This window comes from Ictalurus punctatus, chromosome 3 (assembly GCF_001660625.3).
Source record: "Ictalurus punctatus breed USDA103 chromosome 3, Coco_2.0, whole genome shotgun sequence".
In the NCBI taxonomy this organism is placed as follows: domain Eukaryota; kingdom Metazoa; phylum Chordata; class Actinopteri; order Siluriformes; family Ictaluridae; genus Ictalurus; species Ictalurus punctatus.
Window position 1 is genome coordinate 7,791,415 of NC_030418.2, and position 19,639 is coordinate 7,811,053.

A 19,639-nucleotide genomic window follows, 5' to 3' on the forward strand; every position below is an offset into this window, starting at 1 on the left:
TAGCTCTCTAACAGTGGTTATAACATTTGAACAGTTAACCACTGCCAATAGAGCCGTGCAGGGATGATGTCATTTTGTACGCCAAATCCCGGAAATGAGTTAGCATTTTAGCTCTTCCGATTCCATCATCCCGAAGTCAATGGGTTTTTTGAATGGAACTTGGGTTAAAAGCCTGAAAGGTCTGTGGAGAACACAAGCTCAAAATATTTTCAGGTTTTATTCTAAGACATAAAATACACCAGTAAAACCCTACTCGTGAGTTTTTAAAGCTTTTACATGTATTGAAAAAGGTGGTTGCTAACGTGTTGCTACATGGGACAACAGACATTATAGGGGACATTAAACGTCATCACGCCGAACAGGAAAAACTGGTTCAGGTTTGCTGTGCACAATTCCACAAAAAAATGTGGATGAAGTTTCATCCACAGAATAAATCCGTATTATGGAAAATGTTTTAAATAAAGTTTGGGAAAGTTGTGGGAAGCTTGGTGACTGTGACGTTGAAGTCAAATGATCGTGGTGTAGTTCATTTATAGCGTACGGTTTGCTGTTTATTTCTGGCGAATGTATTTAGGCTTCAAACTTCATAAAAGTTGTTTTCATTTGTGAAAATTATCTTGACGAACAAAACGCGTTAGTATTGTAAACTTTTGTTGGTCTTATTTTTTTCAATAATCCAAAAGCCTATGGGAAAATCCTATTGGATGTTTGCCGAGGGAACCAGTGTGATGCTGACTTCCAGGTTCCCGTACGAAATGACATCATCCCTGCACCTCTCTATTCCTGCCCATGTTCAGGAAGCTCCGCCACCAGGATCTAGATTCTAGAGCCTCTAAAAAATGATTGACAGGTGGCACAAACACTGGTTTCCAAACATGTTTTTTTTTTTTTCAGCCACATAAACAGCTGCTTGTGCTGAAGCCATGGCTTTTACAATAATTTAAAATCATGTTCTACAGATTTCCCAGATTTTATCTGTACATGTAATAAATAAATAAATAAATAATCAACTATTGCACCTTTAACTCCCTCTTCAGTATAAAACAATATAAAGAAAGTTATTTTCCCTCTCCTGCTGCTTAAGTATTTACAACTATCTGTCTATCTATCTATCTATTTATTCATTTATTTATTTTTCTATAAATAAATCGACTCGAGTTCTTTCTAATTTTGGTGGGAAAAAAACACTAGCTGGCCAGCGCCCAGAGTACGCTTCCTAGAAAGAAGACTGAAAAGGGAAATGGAGTGTGCGCATGCGCACTGCCCAATCAGAGCATGCGGCAGGAGCATTTATCAGTTCCCGACATTCCAGAAGGTCTTCCGTTGTTTTTGTGGATTAATCGGATTTTATTCTTCACCATGCGCGCGATCATGAAGCTCCTCATCTGCTGTAAGTCCTGAATTTTATTCAAATTTATAGAACCGGATTAAAGTCAGGGAGAAAGTCACTAACACACGCTCACTTGAATACACTGACACACTCACTTTAATAGACTAACACACACTTTAATAATCTAACACACACTCACTTTAATAATCTAACACACGCTCACTTGAATACACTAACACACTCACTTTAATAGACTAACACACACTTTAATAATCTAACACACACTCACTTTAATAATCTAACACACGCTCACTTTAATACACTAACACACACTTTAATACTCTAACACAGGAGTCCCCAAACCCCGGGCCACGGACCGGTACCGGTCCGCACAGAAAGAATAAATAACTTACATTATTTCCGTTGTATTTATTATCTGAGTCTGAACGTGATTTGTGGGAACGGCGCGTGAACAGAGGTATATTTGACGTGTTTCCAACATTATCGGGGATTTTGGAAGAGACTGAGCCCGAGCCTTCATTCTCCCAGCTAGTGCACGATCACCTGTCTTCGCTTTAAAAGAGTTTGAGCGCTACTTCCCAACCACAAAAGACCCACGATCTGCCAAGGAAGGGGTTCGCGACCCATTCGTCAACAAACCAGGTGAATCCAGCATGTCTGTGCAAGAAGAAGATCAACTGCTGGAGATCTCAAATGACGGTGGCCTTAAAAGTATGTTCGAGACAACAACTGCCGGTGTTCTGGATTAATGTCATGACAGAACACCCTGAGATCGCCACAACAGCACTGAAAACCCCGTTGCCATTTCCGGGCTTTTCTGCAGTGACAGCAACCAAAACAAAATTACGGAGTAGACTGGACATAAGCAACACACTCCGGATGTCATTGTCTCCCATTAGCCCTAGATGGGACCGTCTCATTACAGAGAAACAGGCTCAGGGCTCCCACTGTTTCAGCGTTATGGTGAGTTGTATTTTTCATGCACTTTATATTTATTTTTGTGGTGTATCCTATTTTGAAGGCACGTTGAAACGTTACCATAGCGACCAGAGAGCGTAACGGGGCAGAGAGGATGTTACTCATGTTATGTTGTTGGCATGAGGTTACGAGGACACTGCTAATAAAGTTGCGATTTCACATTGGATTCACGTTTATTATTATATTTTAAAAATACCCCAGTTTTTATGCCGGTATCATTTTATTTTGTTGTATTTATCCACCACACCTTGACGTCCGGTCCGTGAAAATATTGTCTGATATTAAACCGGTCCGTGGCGCAAAAACAAAAGAGTTGGGGACCGCTGCTCTAACGAACACACACTTCAATACTCTAACGCACACTCACTTTGATACTCTTAACACACACTCACTTTAATACACTAACACACACTCACTTTAATACACTAACACACACTCACTTTAATACACTAACACACACTCACTTTGATACACTAACACACACTCACTTTAATACTCTTAACACACACTCACTTTAATACACTAACACACACTCACTTTAATACACTAACACACACTCACTTTAATACACTAACACACACTCACTTTAATACACTAACACACACTCACTTTAATACACTAACACACACTCACTTTAATACACTAACACACACTCACTTTAATACACTAACACACACTCACTTTAATACACTAACACACACTCACTTTGATACACTAACACACACTCACTTTAATACTCTTAACACACACTCACTTTAATACACTAACACACACTCACTTTAATACACTAACACACACTCACTTTAATACACTAACACACACTCACTTTGATACTCTTAACACACACTCACTTTAATACACTAACACACACTCACTTTAATACACTAACACACACTCACTTTAATACACTAACACACACTCACTTTAATACACTAACACACACTCACTTTAATACACTAACACACACTCACTTTAATACACTAACACACACTCACTTTAATACACTAACACACACTCACTTTAATACACTAACACACACTCACTTTGATACTCTTAACACACACTCACTTTAATACACTAACACACACTCACTTTGATACTCTTAACACACACTCACTTTAATACACTAACGCACACTCACTTCGATACACTAACGCACACTCACTTCGATACTCTAACGCACACTCACTTTAATACACTAACACACACTCACTTCGATACTCTAACGCACACTCACTTCGATACTCTAACGCACACTCACTTCGATACTCTAACGCACACTCACTTCGATACTCTAACGCACACTCACTTCGATACTCTAACGCACACTCACTTTGATACTCTGACACACACTCACTTTAAAATACTAACACACACTCACTTTAAAATACTAACACACACTCACTTTGATACTCTAACACACACTCACATCATTAACATTAACACCGAGTGAACACTACACACCTGTGATCAGTACCTGTGTGCATGTGCATGTGTGTGTGTGTGTGCACTAGAAGATCGTTAATACTCTGCACTATGAAGTTAATTTTGTGCCAAAAGTTTCAAATAAAATAGCATGATGCAGAAAGTTCAGATGTTTAAGAGTTTTGTGATGAGTAGATGATGGAATGCAGAGCTCGAAGTTAAGAAAATGTGCCAGTCTCCCCTTATTCACATCATTAGACATTACATTCTGCATTTCTACAGTGAATAAGATATTAGGAAACATCGCTGATGTTCACAACATGAATTTATTTACTCAAAAGGGACAATCATTTGCCAAACTATTTAATTTTATAATATAGAATAATAATATAAACCCAGCAAAAAAAGAAAGGTCCTCTCACATTCAACTGCTTTTATTTCCAGCAAATTTCTAAACATGTGTAAATATTGGTATGAACATAAAAACATTCAACAACTGAGACGTAAACTGAAGATGTTTCTCAGATGTTTGTGGAACAAAAATGGAATAATGCACACACACACACACACACACACACACACATCGAGGAGTGGGGGACGCACGACTGCTGTTGAATTTCCACTCGGTGCTCTCTGACACACCCAGGAAATGGCCATGCTGGACCGTGCATACTCCTGGTTCTCAAAGCTCCGTGCAGTACAGCCTGTGGCTCTGAGGTTTCTTTCTGAATTTAGTTATAGCGGTGAATATCACAAAGTCTCACAGCATTATCAAAGCTGTTATATGAATGGATGAGTTGTCATTATCATTAGTCTGTTTAAGACTAATCACTTCAACAGGTTTAAACTAAACCTCACTAATTCTGGAACTAGTCAGCCTGAAGAGAACTGCTCCTGGAATTTATGAATTAAAAACTCTGTGGAAAGAATTCTTGTACATTTAAATAAAAAAGTGTGTGTGTGTGTGTGTGTGTGTGTGTGTGTGTGTGTGTGTGTGTGTGTGTGTGTGTGTGTGTGTGTGTGTGTGTGCTACTCTTCTTGTTTGTGTTTTTGATCTTGTTCTTGTCCTCTCTGTAGGTGTGTTCATGCTGTTCCTGGTGAACGTAGTTCCAGCTGCAGGTTCTACCACAGAACTCCTGTCATGCTGCTTTCAGCAGCTTGGTAATAGATCAGTGGTGTACATACTGAACAACACCGTGGAGTCCGATTTCACACAGTGGACCAGAAACGTGAGCACACCGAGCTGTATCATATCACATCACTGTATCACATCACTGTATCACATCACTGTATCACATCACTGTATCACATCAGTTTCATATCACTGTATCACATCACTGTATCACATCACTGTATCACATCACTGTATCACATCACTGTATCACATCAGTTTCATATCACTGTATCACATCACTGTATCACATCACTGTATCACATCACTGTATCACATCTCTGTTTCATATCACTGTATCACATCACTGTTTCACATCACTGATTCATATCACTGTATCACATCACTGTATCACATCACTGTATCACATCACTGTATCACATCACTGTATCACATCAGTTTCATATCACTGTATCACATCACTGTTTCACATCACTGATTCATATCACTGTATCACATCAGTTTCATATCACTGATTCACATCACTGTATCACATCACTGTATCACATCACTGTATCACATCACTATCACATCTCTGTTTCATATCACTGTATCACATCACTGTTTCACATCACTGATTCATATCACTGTATCACATCACTGTATCACATCACTGTATCACATCACTGTATCACATCAGTTTCATATCACTGTATCACATCACTGTTTCACATCACTGATTCATATCACTGTATCACATCACTGTATCACATCACTGTATCACATCACTGTATCACATCACTGTATCACATCACTGATTCATATCACTGTATCATATCAATACTTTTTATTATACATAAAGAAGAACTAACCCTGCCCCCTTCCCTTAAGTCCCACTGCTAATGTTTAAAGGCTGAATTATAGCAAAAAAACAGGATGTGATGTGGATGATAATTAGATATTTTTAAATGTGTAAATATGGAATGTCACTGCTTTTAACACTATTTCTAATTCTCAAAAGGAAATTATAAGCCTTAACTATGTCATGAGAAGTGAGTATGTGAACGTTTTGTGCCTGTAAATGCACAGGAAAGGCATGTAACAGACACACAGTCACTGCTTGCTGCTGATCTGAGAACTGCATGACAAAAATGACAAGTGAAAATATCTTCAATATCAGTCATATTTATCCCATTTCCTCCTACAAGATTAGAATAAATAAAGCAGAAGATTAGTAAACATTTTCTACTCATTTCAAGCTTGAAATAGAATAGAATTGAAATGTTTTGTTGGCAGATATGTTGTTTCTAGTTTTAAGAAATTTTATAAATGTATTTAATACAATAAACATTTAATAGCTTTAAATGTATACAAGCCTCTTAAACAAGCTGAATAAGAAATATTAAACATATTTGGCCATATTCAAGATATTTCCACTTGCTAATATAAAATTTTTTTTGCAGTGAGTATGGGTTTGTGTAACTGTGTGTAACTGTGTGTAACTGTGTGTAACTGTGTGTGTGTGTGTGTGTGTGTGTGTGTGTGTGTGTGTGTGTGTGTGTGTGTAGAAGACACCCATTAAGGATGAACATGGCAATGTGGACAAGAGCATTGTCATAGGCTATGGTCAGAACTGGATCACTCTAAATCAGAGTTACTTAGACATTGTATTCTACTTTCAGACATATGATATGATGGTGTGTTAAGTATTATTTATTTATTTATTTACTTTACAGAGTAAATACTGTATATCACTCTTACACTCTCTTTTAAAATATTATTAAACAGAAAAATCAAGAAGTTCAATGTACAGGTATGTCATTATTATTATTACTATTATTATTATTATTATTATTACTGTTATTAGTGGGCCAAGCATCAAAGGTGTGTTGGCACCCTCTTGTTATTCTACCTTTTCTTCTACTTCTACTTCTTCTACTTCTTCTGGCTAGGGCAGGGGTGGGCAATCTTATCTGGAACGGGCCGGTGTGGGTGCAGGTTTTCGTTCCAACCAAGCAGAACCCACACCTGAATCTATTGAAAGCCAAGATCAACTGATTAAACAGGTGGAATCAAGTGTGCCTCCTGCTTGGTTGGAATGAAAACCTGCACCCACACCGGCCCTTTCCGGATAAGATTGCCCAACCCTGGGATAGGAGTTTTCTGGGAGTTCATAGAACTGTCTGGTAAAAAGTTGTGAATTTGGGACACTGATTGAGGAGGGTCGAAGGAACATTCTGACCAAATTTGGGTCAAATGCTTTCAATGCTCTAGCGCCACCATCATTGTCAAATTACAGTCATAACTTTTGAACCATGTGTCCAAATTTTGAAAGCCTGGTATCCCTGGATTCCCTGGGTCGAGACGGTGGAGATGTAAATTTCCATCTAATTAGATTTTCTGCTATGTTCGATTTTTTTCTGTTGTTTTTTCACTACTCTTCATACAAATGTTGTCCAGTCAACACCAGATTTGGCAAGCATCATGATCAGACTAAGCCTCACAAAAGTTATGAAAAGGATTTTGAATACTCCAAACAATTTGCCCATAATGGGCCAACAAATCTGACAGAAAAGCTGACAAACAGGATGTGAGGCTGTATATCAGCAACGACTTTGCGCATTGACACAAAAAATGACCCAAAACCTTGTCTCAAAACATTCATGACCATGAACATGCAACAAATGTCGTGACAGCGCCACCTACTAGTCAAAAGTTACAATAACAATGCTTCCATGTAAGTGCCATTTCTGCTCCTAATTTTTTTTATATGTTGGTAAATTGCTGATGTATAAGAGAAATATAATGCATGGTGATGTGATGTTAAAAGAAAATAATCAACTTTGGGGTGGTAAATGTAACTCCGCTTACACACACACACGTTTTATTATTTAATCATGCAGTTTTCACCTACGTAGATTTGTTTAGAAATCGTTAAATGCTTTAAAGATCCATCTCTGCAGTACAATCCTCTTCCTTACAGCTTACATGAACTTTGTACCATCAGAATAAAATATTTCTCTTTTCCAGCGTGTGTAAAATGTTTTCTCACACCTGTTTTTCTTCCTGCAGATTTGTGTGAACCGGGATCAGCTAACCTTCCGATTGGAGGTGAGACACATTATTTCATCACCACTTATTACATGTTTTATTATTACTGTCCAGATCATCAAATTTATAGATTAAAACAAAACTCAAACTAAATCTAAAGGAAATAAATACTGATTTCAACAAGCTGAAAGTGATTTAGGAAAGGAAGAAAGAGTGATAAGAGAGAGAAAGAATGAAAGAGCTATTTCATGAGAAGATAAAATGTCATAACCCCAACAATTATGCTTTACAGAGAAGCATGAGACAAATCAGCGTGATGGAGGTGACGGAGGTTTGTATCACACGCAGATAAACTTTGTTATTTCTTGCAGCAGATTGTTTTAGGAATAGACATATGGTATATTTACAAAAATTATATTTGTTGCCAGCGGTTTAGACATTAATGGCTGTGTGTTGAGTTATTTTAAGGGGACAGCAAATTTACACTGTTCCACAAGCTGTACACTCACTACTTTACATTGTAGCAAAGTGTCATGTCTTCAGTGTTGTCACATGAAAAGATATTATCAAATATTTATAAAAATGTGAGGGGTGTACTCACTTTTGAGATATACTGTGTGTGTGTGTGTATATATATATATATATATATATATATATATATATATATATATATATATATATATATATATATATATATATATATATATATATATATATATAATATACATATACATACAGTATATCACAAAAGTGAGTACACCCCTCACACACAGTATATCACAAAAGTGAGTACACCCCTCACATTTTTATAAATATTTGATAATATCTTTTCACATATATATTTATATTATATTATATTATATTTATATTATATTATATTTATATTTATATATTTCTCTCTCTCTGTCTCTCTCTCTCTCAGGTACCGGCCTGAACACCGCCGGAAAGGCTGGAATTGGTGTTTCTGTCTTCATTTTCATCGTCATAGGCGTGATATGTGGGATACAATGTTACAGGTTTGTGCTACACAACTAACCCCCCCCCCCCACACACACACACACACACACACACACACACTCACTCCCTGTTAGGAGGAGACAGGAGTAGTAAGGAGAAGGTGGATGACTCACACTGACGTGAGGAGCCATTTTAAGGAGTATTTTAAGTATTTTATAATACCCTATGCAGAAAACAAATGCATTTATTTAGGATATTTTGCTTTAATTATTTTATTTCCATTTTAAGGATTAAATGTTGAATTACCTGTACATTGTTTCTGTTTGTCTGTTAAAGGAAAATCGGCAGGTTCTAGGCTGTCGTTCAGGACGATCAGCAGGAAGCAGCTGACTGACTCACTTTAGTGTTACACTGGCTGTATATTATTAACTAATTCTCTAGCACTTCCTGTGTATGCATTTATAGAGGTGTTACGTTCTTATTTACTGGATTAGCAAGCTAGCATCCCAAAGTCCAGGCTTTATGTTAGATAAGCAGTTCCTCTCCAGCTCACAAGATTATTTTAATAACAAAAAATTCATAATGAACTTCTGTATACACTTTTACAAGTCTGTTTTGAATCTTACTGGCTAACATTCTTTTTAAAATGTATTGCGTTCTTTAGACACACACACACATTTTCATAAATAAAAAAAATAGGTAGGATATATTTAACCAAAATCAACAGTCGCATTTCACATTAACATTATCATTAACATAACCCTGAGCCTAGGTAGATTTTAATATTTACACACTTCATGCAAATTTATTCACCTTTTTAACTGCCACAGAGAACTGTGAGGCACCCAGAATGCTGGCGAGGAAGGAAGGGTATATTCGACGCATCAAGACACACACCTGAGACGTTGGGACACTAATCAGCTAATGCTGTTTTTTAAATGTACTTTTTAAATTGAATTTACTTATATTATAAGCTTGCTTTATTTCTTTTAATGAAATGTTTAGTGAAATGTACTTGTTAGCAGAGATGCTCAGTAAGAGTGTCTTTGTGTAACAGAGGCAGTTGGCTGTTCATGCAAATGTTAGCTAGCGATAACTAGCAAGCTAGCATAGTGCCACTCTTTTATACACCTCATTGTTCAGTTTATTATCTAAAAAAAAACTCTTAGACAACTCTTAGCTTTTATCTGAAATTAACAAGACATAAATTTTGATAACAACAACAGTTCTAATAATGCAAATACTACTGCTACTAGTACTACTAATAATAATATTAACAATGCCGGGTGTCTCTGGATATCTGGAAAGGTCACACATTTATAATGAATATATAAGGACATCTATACGCTATCAGCCTTTTGGCTAGTTTGCTAATATTTTCCGATATTATCACGACATTATTTTACTACGTTGCTAAATCAGTAGTTCTGGCAACATTCAGCTGTTATGCTGCCTTCCTTCTGAATGGGACACTACCGTTATATCACTGGAGAAAACGTTGTGTTAATTAGTAATAAATTTATCGTGTGATATTAGTGTATTTATTGTTGTCTTCGAATAACATTCCACAGTGTGTGTGAGCGGATTTACAGCCAGAATATACATTTCAGCCTGACATATTGTCGTTCCATCAAACTGTCAGACGGTGGCGCTGGACTAAACACCGCTCCTCACGCCAGCCGATATCACACAACAAACGTGCTTAAGATCAAGATCAGAATCGAGCGGAACCGAGACACGCCCCCGTTCTAGATAAACTCCGCCCCCGTGTGCTTAACTTCTGAATAGTGTTGAAGTCAGTAGTTACGTCTGAGGTCTAAATACTGATGTGTGGAATTTCAGTGTTTAGGAGATGATCTCAGAGATGAACTCTACTCTTATATTATCTTATTGTATAACTGATTACTGACGTTATATTATAGACAATGATTATATATATTAATATCCACTTCTATACATAAAACTAATATGAACTATTAATATTCATGCCAGTTCTATTATTATTATTATTAGTAGTAGTAGTAGTAGTAGTAGTAGTAGTAGTAGTAGTAGTAGTAGTACAGTACTTCCGTGAAGTGAGTACTTGTGTCTGATTTTGCCTTTTTTCCCTTCAGATGGAAAATTTTATGCCATGTCATTTTGATCTTTTGTAGAATTCGATCATCCAGTCAATTATTCCTCTCAGTTCCTCGTTCATGTTTTAAGGCTAAAGGTGACCAGGCTTTCTCAGTGGCTGCTCCTAAGCTTTGGAATAGACTTCTTCTATACATTAGAGCTTCCTCTGCCATTTCTGTGTTTAAATCCTCTTTGAAGACTTATTTGTATTCTTTATGTTTTAATCGAGGGTGTAAATTTTTCATTCTTCCTTTTTGGTTTTTGTTTACTCATTTAATTTGTTTTAATTCTGTTTTATGTTTTATATTTCTTGTGCAGTGCTTTGCTTTCAACATTTGTTGTTTTAAATGTGCTTTATAAATCTGCACTGGTTTTTACTGATGATAATCTAATTTTAATAATGTTTTGTGATTGTGTGATTATTGTTCTGCTTTGCATAAACACAGCCAATAAAGTGTGTAACACTGTGTGTGTGTGTGTGTTTTATTTTTATTGCCTGTTATGTAAAAAAAAAAAAAAAAAATTAAAATTAAATTCCAGATTTACTCTCCTTTTAGTGTTATAATGCGCTCCACTCTTCTGCGAAGGCATTCCACTAGATTTTGGGGCGGGGGCCATGGGGATTTGTGTTCATTCATCTACAAGAGCGTCAGTGAGGTTGAGATCAGGTGCTGATGTTGTGATGGTGAGGATCCTCCAGTTCCAGTTCTACCCAAAGGTGTTCAGTGGGGTTGAGGTCAGGGCTCTGTACAGGACACTCGAGTTTTTCTACCTTCTTCCAACCTTCACACACCACGTCTTCATGGAGCTCGCTTTGTGCACTTTGATTCATGCTAGAACAGTGTTTGGGATTCTCAGTTCCAGTGAAGGGAAGCTGTAAAGCTACAGCATACAGAGACATTCTATATCTGGATTTTTATTTTATTTTTTTTTGTACCTTTGAGCAGCATTTAAATGTATGAAATGGGCTAAAGAATTGTTATTATTATTATTATTATTATTGTTGTTGTTGTTGTTGTTGTTGTTGTTGTTGTGGAATAAATCTGTTTATTTATTCAGCTTCAGATTGTAACACTACAAAATGTGGGAGAGTCCAAAAGGACTGAAAACGGTGTGTGTGTGTGTGTGTGTGTGTGTGTGTGTGTGTGTGTGTGTATCTATCTATCTATCTATACATACATACATACATACACACACTTCACTATATGGCCAAAAGTATGTGGACACCTGACCATTATGCTCATATATGGTTCTTCCCCCAAACTGTTACCACATGCTGTGTCATTACAGTTTCCCTTAAGTGGAACTAACAGGCCCAAACCTGTTCAGCATGACAATGCTCTTGTGCATAAAGCGAGCTCCATAAACACATGGCTTTCCAAGGTCGATGTGGAAGAACTGGAGTGGCGTGCACAGAGCCCTGACCTCAACCACGCTGAACTGGAATGTCGACTACACAACAAATCTTCTCACTTGTCTCAATGCCTGACCTCAATAATTCTCTTGTGGCTGAAAAGGAAGAACGGGGCAAATCCCCTCAGCCATGCTCAACAATCTAGTGGAAAGCCTTTCCAGAAAAGTGGAGATTATTATAAGAGCAAAGTGAGGACCAATTCCATGTTAATGCTCATTGATTTACAGCTCATTTCTCTTGGATGGATAAATTTATTCACTTTATTTAATAACATATTATGCAATAGCATATTATCTTCACCAAAAATGAACAAAATGAGTCATTTAAGTGGCTTTATTTTACACTGTACTATTGTTCCAAAATGAAGACTGAACTTGTTTGTGCCTGACTTTTGTCCACTTTGGCTTTAAATACCTGTAGAGTGAACACATTTCAGGTAACAGTTCCAGTCTGTTAAAATCAGTGGTCTAGCATAAGCCCAGTCCCTACTTCTGGCACAGTTCCTGTTCTACCCTCTTTTAGATAGTCTGTCCCTATCCCTCATACCATGCCTGACCATTATGTGTGATTTTGTGAACATGGCAAGTATAAAGAAAATAAATGGGTATCATGACAACATAGAGAATGATGTGACTGTGACATCATGTGTTCATCTGCGTTTAAAAGAGCAATGATCTACCATTGGTAGAGACGGAAAAAGAAGACCAAGGTGAAGCTGGTAGTTGATGAGGAAGCGCAGGCCATCAGTGTGGAAAGTTTACAGAGTTGTAAAAACATCAGCGTGGCTTCAGCACCTCAGTCTCTGGAATTCTGTAATTCAGAGGAGAGGCAGGCAAACGAGGAGCTACACCCTCAAAGAAAGAGCCTGGAGGACTTCAACTTCCTCAGCGTGCTCGGAAGGGGTGGATTCGGCAAGGTCATTCTGTCTGAACTCAGAGGCACAGATGAGGTGTATGCGCTTAAGGTTATGAAGAAAGACAGGATTCTGGCACGTGATATCGTGGACTGCACTCTTACAGAGAGACGCATCCTGGCTTTGTCCAGCAAACACCCCTACCTTACACACCTTTTCGGCTGCTTCCAGACCCACGATTATTTGTGCTGCGGTATGGAATATGTGAATGGAGGGGATATTTCATACCACATAACACGCTCAGGTGGGTTTGATGAACCCTGCTCCCAATTCTATGCTACCGAGATTGCCTGTGCTCTCATGTTCATACACCGCAACGGAATCATTCACAGGGATCTCAAACCGAGAAAATCCTCGTAGATGCAGATGGCCAATGCAAGCTTGCAGACTTTGGCTTGGGCAAAGAGATCTTTCAAGATGTCAAGATGACATTCTGTGGCACACCCAAGTACATGGCGCCTGAGATGATCCGGGAATCGAAATGCAGCACATCGGTGGATTGGTGGGCCCTGGGTGTTATCCTGTTCGAGATGATGACGGACTACAGGCCGTTTGACGATGGAAACCAGCGGAAGCTGTTTGATTCCATCATCAAGGATAAACTAAAGTATCCATCAAGTCTCAGCAAAAATGCAGTCAGCATCCTCAAAGGCTTCCTGAAGAAGAACCCCAAGACTCGGCTCGGCTGTGTGAAGTCCCGCTGGGGCCGGGAGGAAGCCATCAAAGTCCATCCTTACTCTGGAATAAAAACATCTATTAACGAATATCAAGTGTGTGGCAGTGTTCTCAGTACGGATCCAGGTCTCAGTCAGAGCCAGCACACTGAGATTGGAGTGGGTTGCAAAGGCAGGAATGAAATTTGATTATATACACTATTATTATTATGAGTATTGAGTATATACACTAGACCAGATGCTCTCAATTGCTGGACCCATAAATGTATTTTAGTGGACGGAACAGAATACAGTGGTGCTTGAAAGTTTGTGAACCCTTTAGACTTTTCCATATATCTGCATATACAGTATCTCACAAACCACTGGCAACAAAAGTGAATACACCCCTAAGTGAAAAAATCCAAATTGGGCCCAAAGTGTCAATATTTTGTGTGGCCACCATTATTTTCCAGCACTGCCTTAACCCTCTTGGGCATGGAGTTCACCAGAGCTTCACAGGTTGCCACTGGAGTCCTCTTCCACTCCTCCATAATGACATCACGGAGCTGGTGGATGTAGGAGAACTTGTGCTCCTCAACCTTCCGTTTGAGGATGCCCCACAGATGCTCAATAGGGTTTAGGTCTGGAGACATGCTTGGCCAGTCCATCACCTTCACCCTCAGCTTCTTTAGCAAGGCAGTAGTCGTCTTGGAGGTGTGTTTGGGGTCGTTATCATGCTGGAATACTGCCCTACGGCCCAGTCTCCGAAGGGAGGGGATCATGCTCTGCTTCAGTATGTCACAGTACATGTTGGCATTCATGGTTCCCTCGATGAACTGTAGCTCCCCAGTGCCGGCAGCACTCATGCAGCCCAAGACCATGACACTCCCACCACCATGCTTGACTGTAGGCAAGACACACTTGTCTTTGTACTCCTCACCTGGTTGCTGCCATACACGCTTGACACCATCTGAACCAAATAAGTTTATCTTGGTCTCATCAGACCACAGGACATGGTTCCAGTAATCCATGTCCTTAGTCTGCTTGTCTTCAGCAAACTGTTTGTGGGCTGTCTTGTGCATCATCTTTAGAAGAATCTTCCTTCTGGGACGACAGCCATGCAGACCAATTTGATGTAGTGTGCGGCGTATGGTCTGAGCACTGACAGGCTGACCCCCCACCCCTTCAGCCTCTGCAGCACTGCTGGCAGCACTCATACGTCTATTTCCCAAACACAACCTCTGGATATGACGCTGAGCACGTGCACTCAGCTTCTTTGGTCCACCATGGCGAGCCTGTTCTGAGTGGAACCTGTCCTGTTAAACCGCTGTATGATCTTGGCCACCGTGCTGCAGCTCAGTGTCAGGGTCTTGGCAATCTTCTTATAGCCTAGGCCATCTTTATGTAGAGCAACAATTCTTTTTTTCAGATCCTCAGAGAGTTCTTTGCCATGAGGCGCCATGTTGAACTTCCAGTGATCAGTATGAGGGAGTGTGAGAGCGATGACACCAAATTTAACACACCTGCTCCCCATTCACACCTGAGACCTTGTAACACTAACAAGTCACATGACACCGGGGAGGGAAAATTGGGCCAAATTTGTACATTTCCACTTAGGGGTGTACTCACTTTTGTTGCCAGCGATTTAGACATTAATGGCTGTGTGTTGAGTTATTTTGAGGGGACAGCAAATTTACACTGTTACACAAGCTGTACACTCACTACTTTACATTGTAGCAAAATGTCATTTCTTCAGTGTTGTCACATGAAAAGAGATAATCAAATATTTACAAAAATGTGAGGGGTGCACTCACTTTTGTGAGATACTCTGTGTGTGTGTGTGTGTAATTATTATTTTTTTTAACTTAAGTACTTAAAACATTAAACGTCTTACATTGTAAATATAATTAGATCAGGTATAAATATAATAAAATCAATCCTAACAATGTAAAACTCGTCAGGTTTAGTTTCGTTATTTATAAAGCACATTTAAAAACAAGAAGTTGAAACCAAAGTGCTGTGCAAGTAGTATAAAACAGATTTAAAACAAACATTTAATAATATTAAATACCAATGGACAAATGAAACCCTCAGACCGAATTAAAAGATAACGAACGAAAGTGGGTCTTCAGAGAAGATTTGGACATGGTAATAGAGGGGTAAGGTGTAATATGAAAAGGGAGACTATTCCAGTGCCTGGGGGCAGCTACCTTTGGTTTTAAAACGTGGTTTCTGCTTTTTGGTTTCTGCTTTGGTAAAGCAGGCCACCTTTGGTTTTAAAACGTGAACGAGGGACTGAAAGGAGTAGCTGACTGGATGATCGATGAGATCTTGCGGCAGTATACGGGGTAAAGAGATCGCATATGTACTGAGGAGCAAGTCCATGTAAAGCTTTTAAAACAAATAGCAGAATTTTAAAAACAATGCGGAAATTGACTGGCAAACAGTGTAAAGAAGTGAGGACAGGAGTAATAGGCTTGCGTCTTAATCTAGCCGCCGTATTTTGTACCATTTGCAAGCGATCTAGAGCAGTTTTAGGCAATCCAAAATGGATAGAGTTACAGTAGTCCTCCAGCTGCTTTAAGTACTACAGTGCATCTCATCCTCGTGGACTGCACCAGATTAGTCAGTTCTTGCTGTGAGATGTTACTCCACTCTTCCACCAAGGCATCTGCAAGTTCTGGATCACGTCTGGGGGGACACATGGTTAAATGTAATTTTCGACTGCAAGGACGATCAGCTGTCCTTCCTGTCTCCCTGTAGCATTGTCTTAGGCATCTTACATTACAGACATTGCAGTTTATTGCTCTGGCCACGTCTGCAGTCCTCATGCCTCCCTGCAGTAGGTCTATGGCATGTTCACGCAGGTGAGCAGGAACCCTAGACATCTTTTACTAGTGTTTTTGAGAGTCAGTAGAAAGGTCACTTTAGTGTCCTAAATTATTGTAACTGTGAGCTTAATTGCCTATCGCCTGTAAACTCTTTGTGTCTTAAGGACTGTTCCAAGGGAGCATGTGCAATAATTGTTTATGGTTCATTGAACAAGCATGGAAAACATTGTTTAAACCCTTTCCGATAAAGACCTGTAAAGCTTATTTGGATTTTACTAAATTATCTTTAAAATACAGTCTCATGACAAAGGGACGTTACATTTTCTGCTGTGTGTGTGTGTGTGTGTGTGTGTGTGTGTGTGTTGAAAGATACAGCGTATAATTTAGTTCACCTCAGAGTTTGTGATTTGTTACCGGGCTCATTGGTGTATTGACATCATCTTCAGTGTCAGAATGTCCGTTTTCTAAAGGCCAGCGTGATTAAAAGCTACCCGAAGTTATATTGCAGTCCTTAAAGCAACCTCGTCTTACTGAAGTCGAGCAGTCTTAATTGAGTAGCAAAACTAGATTTAGCTAGTTTTGCTAGTAGCTAGTTTCAGATTTCCCAACTAACGTCATTACTATTACATAATGATTGCGTACTATTCATTGTTGATGTTCAAGTGTTGCCATAGACCTTTTTAATTAATGTCTTATGCATGCTTCTAATTAACCACAGGAGAACTGATGACCATGGCGAAGTGGATGAGGGAATTCGTTGCCAAGCATCCACAGTACAAGAAAGACAGCGTGATAACTGACAAAATAAACTATGACCTGCTTTGTAAGTGCGACCGAATTGCCAAGGGGGAGGAGAAGTGCCCTGAGCTGATTGGTGACCCTGTGAAAAGAGGAAACTGAAGCAGAAGGAGAACTCCATGTCATACAAGTCCCTGAGACCTTGTAACACTAACAAGTCACATGACACCGGGGAGGGAAAATGGCTAATTGGGCCCAATTTGGACATTTTCACTTAGGGGTGTACTCACGTTTGTTGTGTTGAGTTATTTTGAGGGGACAGGAAATTTACACTGTTACACAAGCTGTACACTCACTACTATACTCACTAGCAAAGTGTCATTTCTTCAGTGTTGTCACATGAAAAGATATAATCAAATATTTACAAAAATGTGAGGGGTGTACTCACTTTTGTGAGATACTGTATATATAAAGCATCATCAGATTTTCACACAAGTCCTAAAGTAGATAAAGAGAAACCAATTAAACAAATGAGACAAAAATGTTATACTTGGCCTGAAGGTGAAATTAGAGTCAGGTGTTTAATTTAAAGAACAGGGATCTATCAGAGTCTGATCTTCACAACACATGTTTTTGGAAGTGGATCATGGCACGAACAAAGGAGATTTCTTAGGACAGAAAAAGCATTGTTAATGTTCATCAGGCTGGAAAAGGTCACAGAACCATCTCTAAAGAGTTTGGACTCCACCAATCCACAGTCAGACAGATTGTGTACAAATGGAGGAAATTGTGACACTCCCCAGGAGCGGAGACCAACAAAGATCATTGTTTGGGCCTCTTTTGCTGCATCTTGGCAGGACGGCTTGCCATCATTGATGGAACAGTGAATTCTGAATGATTCCAACAATTTCTAAAGGAAAATATCAGGACACCTGTCCATGAACTGAATTTGTTTTTTGTTTTTGTTTTTATTTCAGTGCCCCCTTGTCAATTATTCCTTACTTATTTCTGAAAAATTTAGTTCTCTGTTGTTTTTTGTCAGCTGTGTGTGTGTGTGTGTGTGTGTGTGTGTGTGTGTGCAGCAGACTAACTCTTCTGTTATTTCAGTTAACGTGACTATAAGTGATATCATAAGTGAACTGAAACTACTTTTGCTGTGTGTTTACTGAAACGCCTCAGAACATCTGTCAGCCAATCAGAATTGAGAAATAAAAATCAAGATTAGTAAGAGAGATTGTGATTAAGAAGGGGTTTCAGTTATTACAAATGAAACACCTACACTTTCTCTTCTGCCCTTTTATTAGAGGAAAAGGCAGTGTACTTTCTCACACATCGCATAGGCGTAGGTTTTATATTGATCTCTAGCTGATCTCATTTAGAAAGACCAGCTGAAGAACCTTTTAAAGTTCTTTATGTGGTTTTCACCTAACCCTAAACCTCAGGTTCTCAGTTATTATTCACAGCAGTGAGAACTTTGGGCCACTGTAGGACCTCCAGCATTCTGTTTTCTGAGAAGATGAATGTTCCTATGAGCTTCAGTTCTGTAGAAGATTGAAGGTTTATTTTTTTGTACACTCTGACCATAATTTGCTCCTTTACTTTATTCTTACTTCAGATTTAACAAGATGTAAAATAAAGCAGTGCTGATAACAAAAAAAAAAAAACACTCACACTACACTTTACAAATGGTGGTCTGTCATCTTACCACATGTTATCTTAATAAGCCCCCACATCCATTCTCAGAAGTTTTCACTGTGGTTTTCTGTGACCTAAATTTTAACTTACACACTGTGCATGCACGTGTCAGGGGGGGAAAATGGTGTATTGTACCTTCTACAAACTCCAGTTAGATAGATCCTGTCTGGATGGACATGTTATGTCATGTCCTATAGGAAAAGAGGTTTTGCACCTGTTTCTTCGCATAAAGACGCTCCAGGAAGCTCTGGTTCTTTTCTATTGAAACCACGTGTGAGCATAAAACCCAGAGCAATACAATCCTCATCAGGACTTTAATTCCAAAAACTTTAGTTTCAACTAATGCACTATGTAGTACACTAACAGACTGATGAGTCTCTCAGTATTGTTATAATCACAGTGAAGTG

At 38.8% G+C, this 19,639-nt stretch overlaps 1 protein-coding gene and 1 pseudogene across 5 annotated transcripts; both read left to right on the plus strand.

Moving 5' to 3' along the window:
- Positions 1–1,225: 1,225 nt before the first annotated feature.
- LOC108263836 (uncharacterized) lies at positions 1,226–11,455 on the plus strand. Of its 5 annotated transcripts, none has more exons than XM_017465011.3 (8): positions 1,233–1,390; positions 4,832–4,983; positions 6,434–6,562; positions 6,654–6,678; positions 7,938–7,976; positions 8,209–8,247; positions 8,839–8,932; positions 9,704–11,455. In XM_017465011.3, the coding sequence occupies exons 1-8, from the start codon at positions 1,276–1,278 to the stop codon at positions 9,711–9,713; spliced, it is 603 nt and encodes a 200-aa protein (XP_017320500.1). In that variant the 5' UTR covers positions 1,233–1,275; the 3' UTR covers positions 9,714–11,455. The 5 variants fall into 5 exon arrangements, with proteins under 5 accessions (XP_053535480.1, XP_017320500.1, XP_053535479.1 ...); XM_017465010.3 differs by having other exon boundaries at positions 1,235–1,390; positions 9,210–11,455; XM_053679505.1 differs by lacking the exon at positions 8,209–8,247 and having other exon boundaries at positions 1,226–1,390.
- A 614-nt stretch (positions 11,456–12,069) lies between these two features.
- Positions 12,070–14,178, plus strand: LOC124626817 (protein kinase C epsilon type-like; annotated as a pseudogene).
- Positions 14,179–19,639: the final 5,461 nt, after the last annotated feature.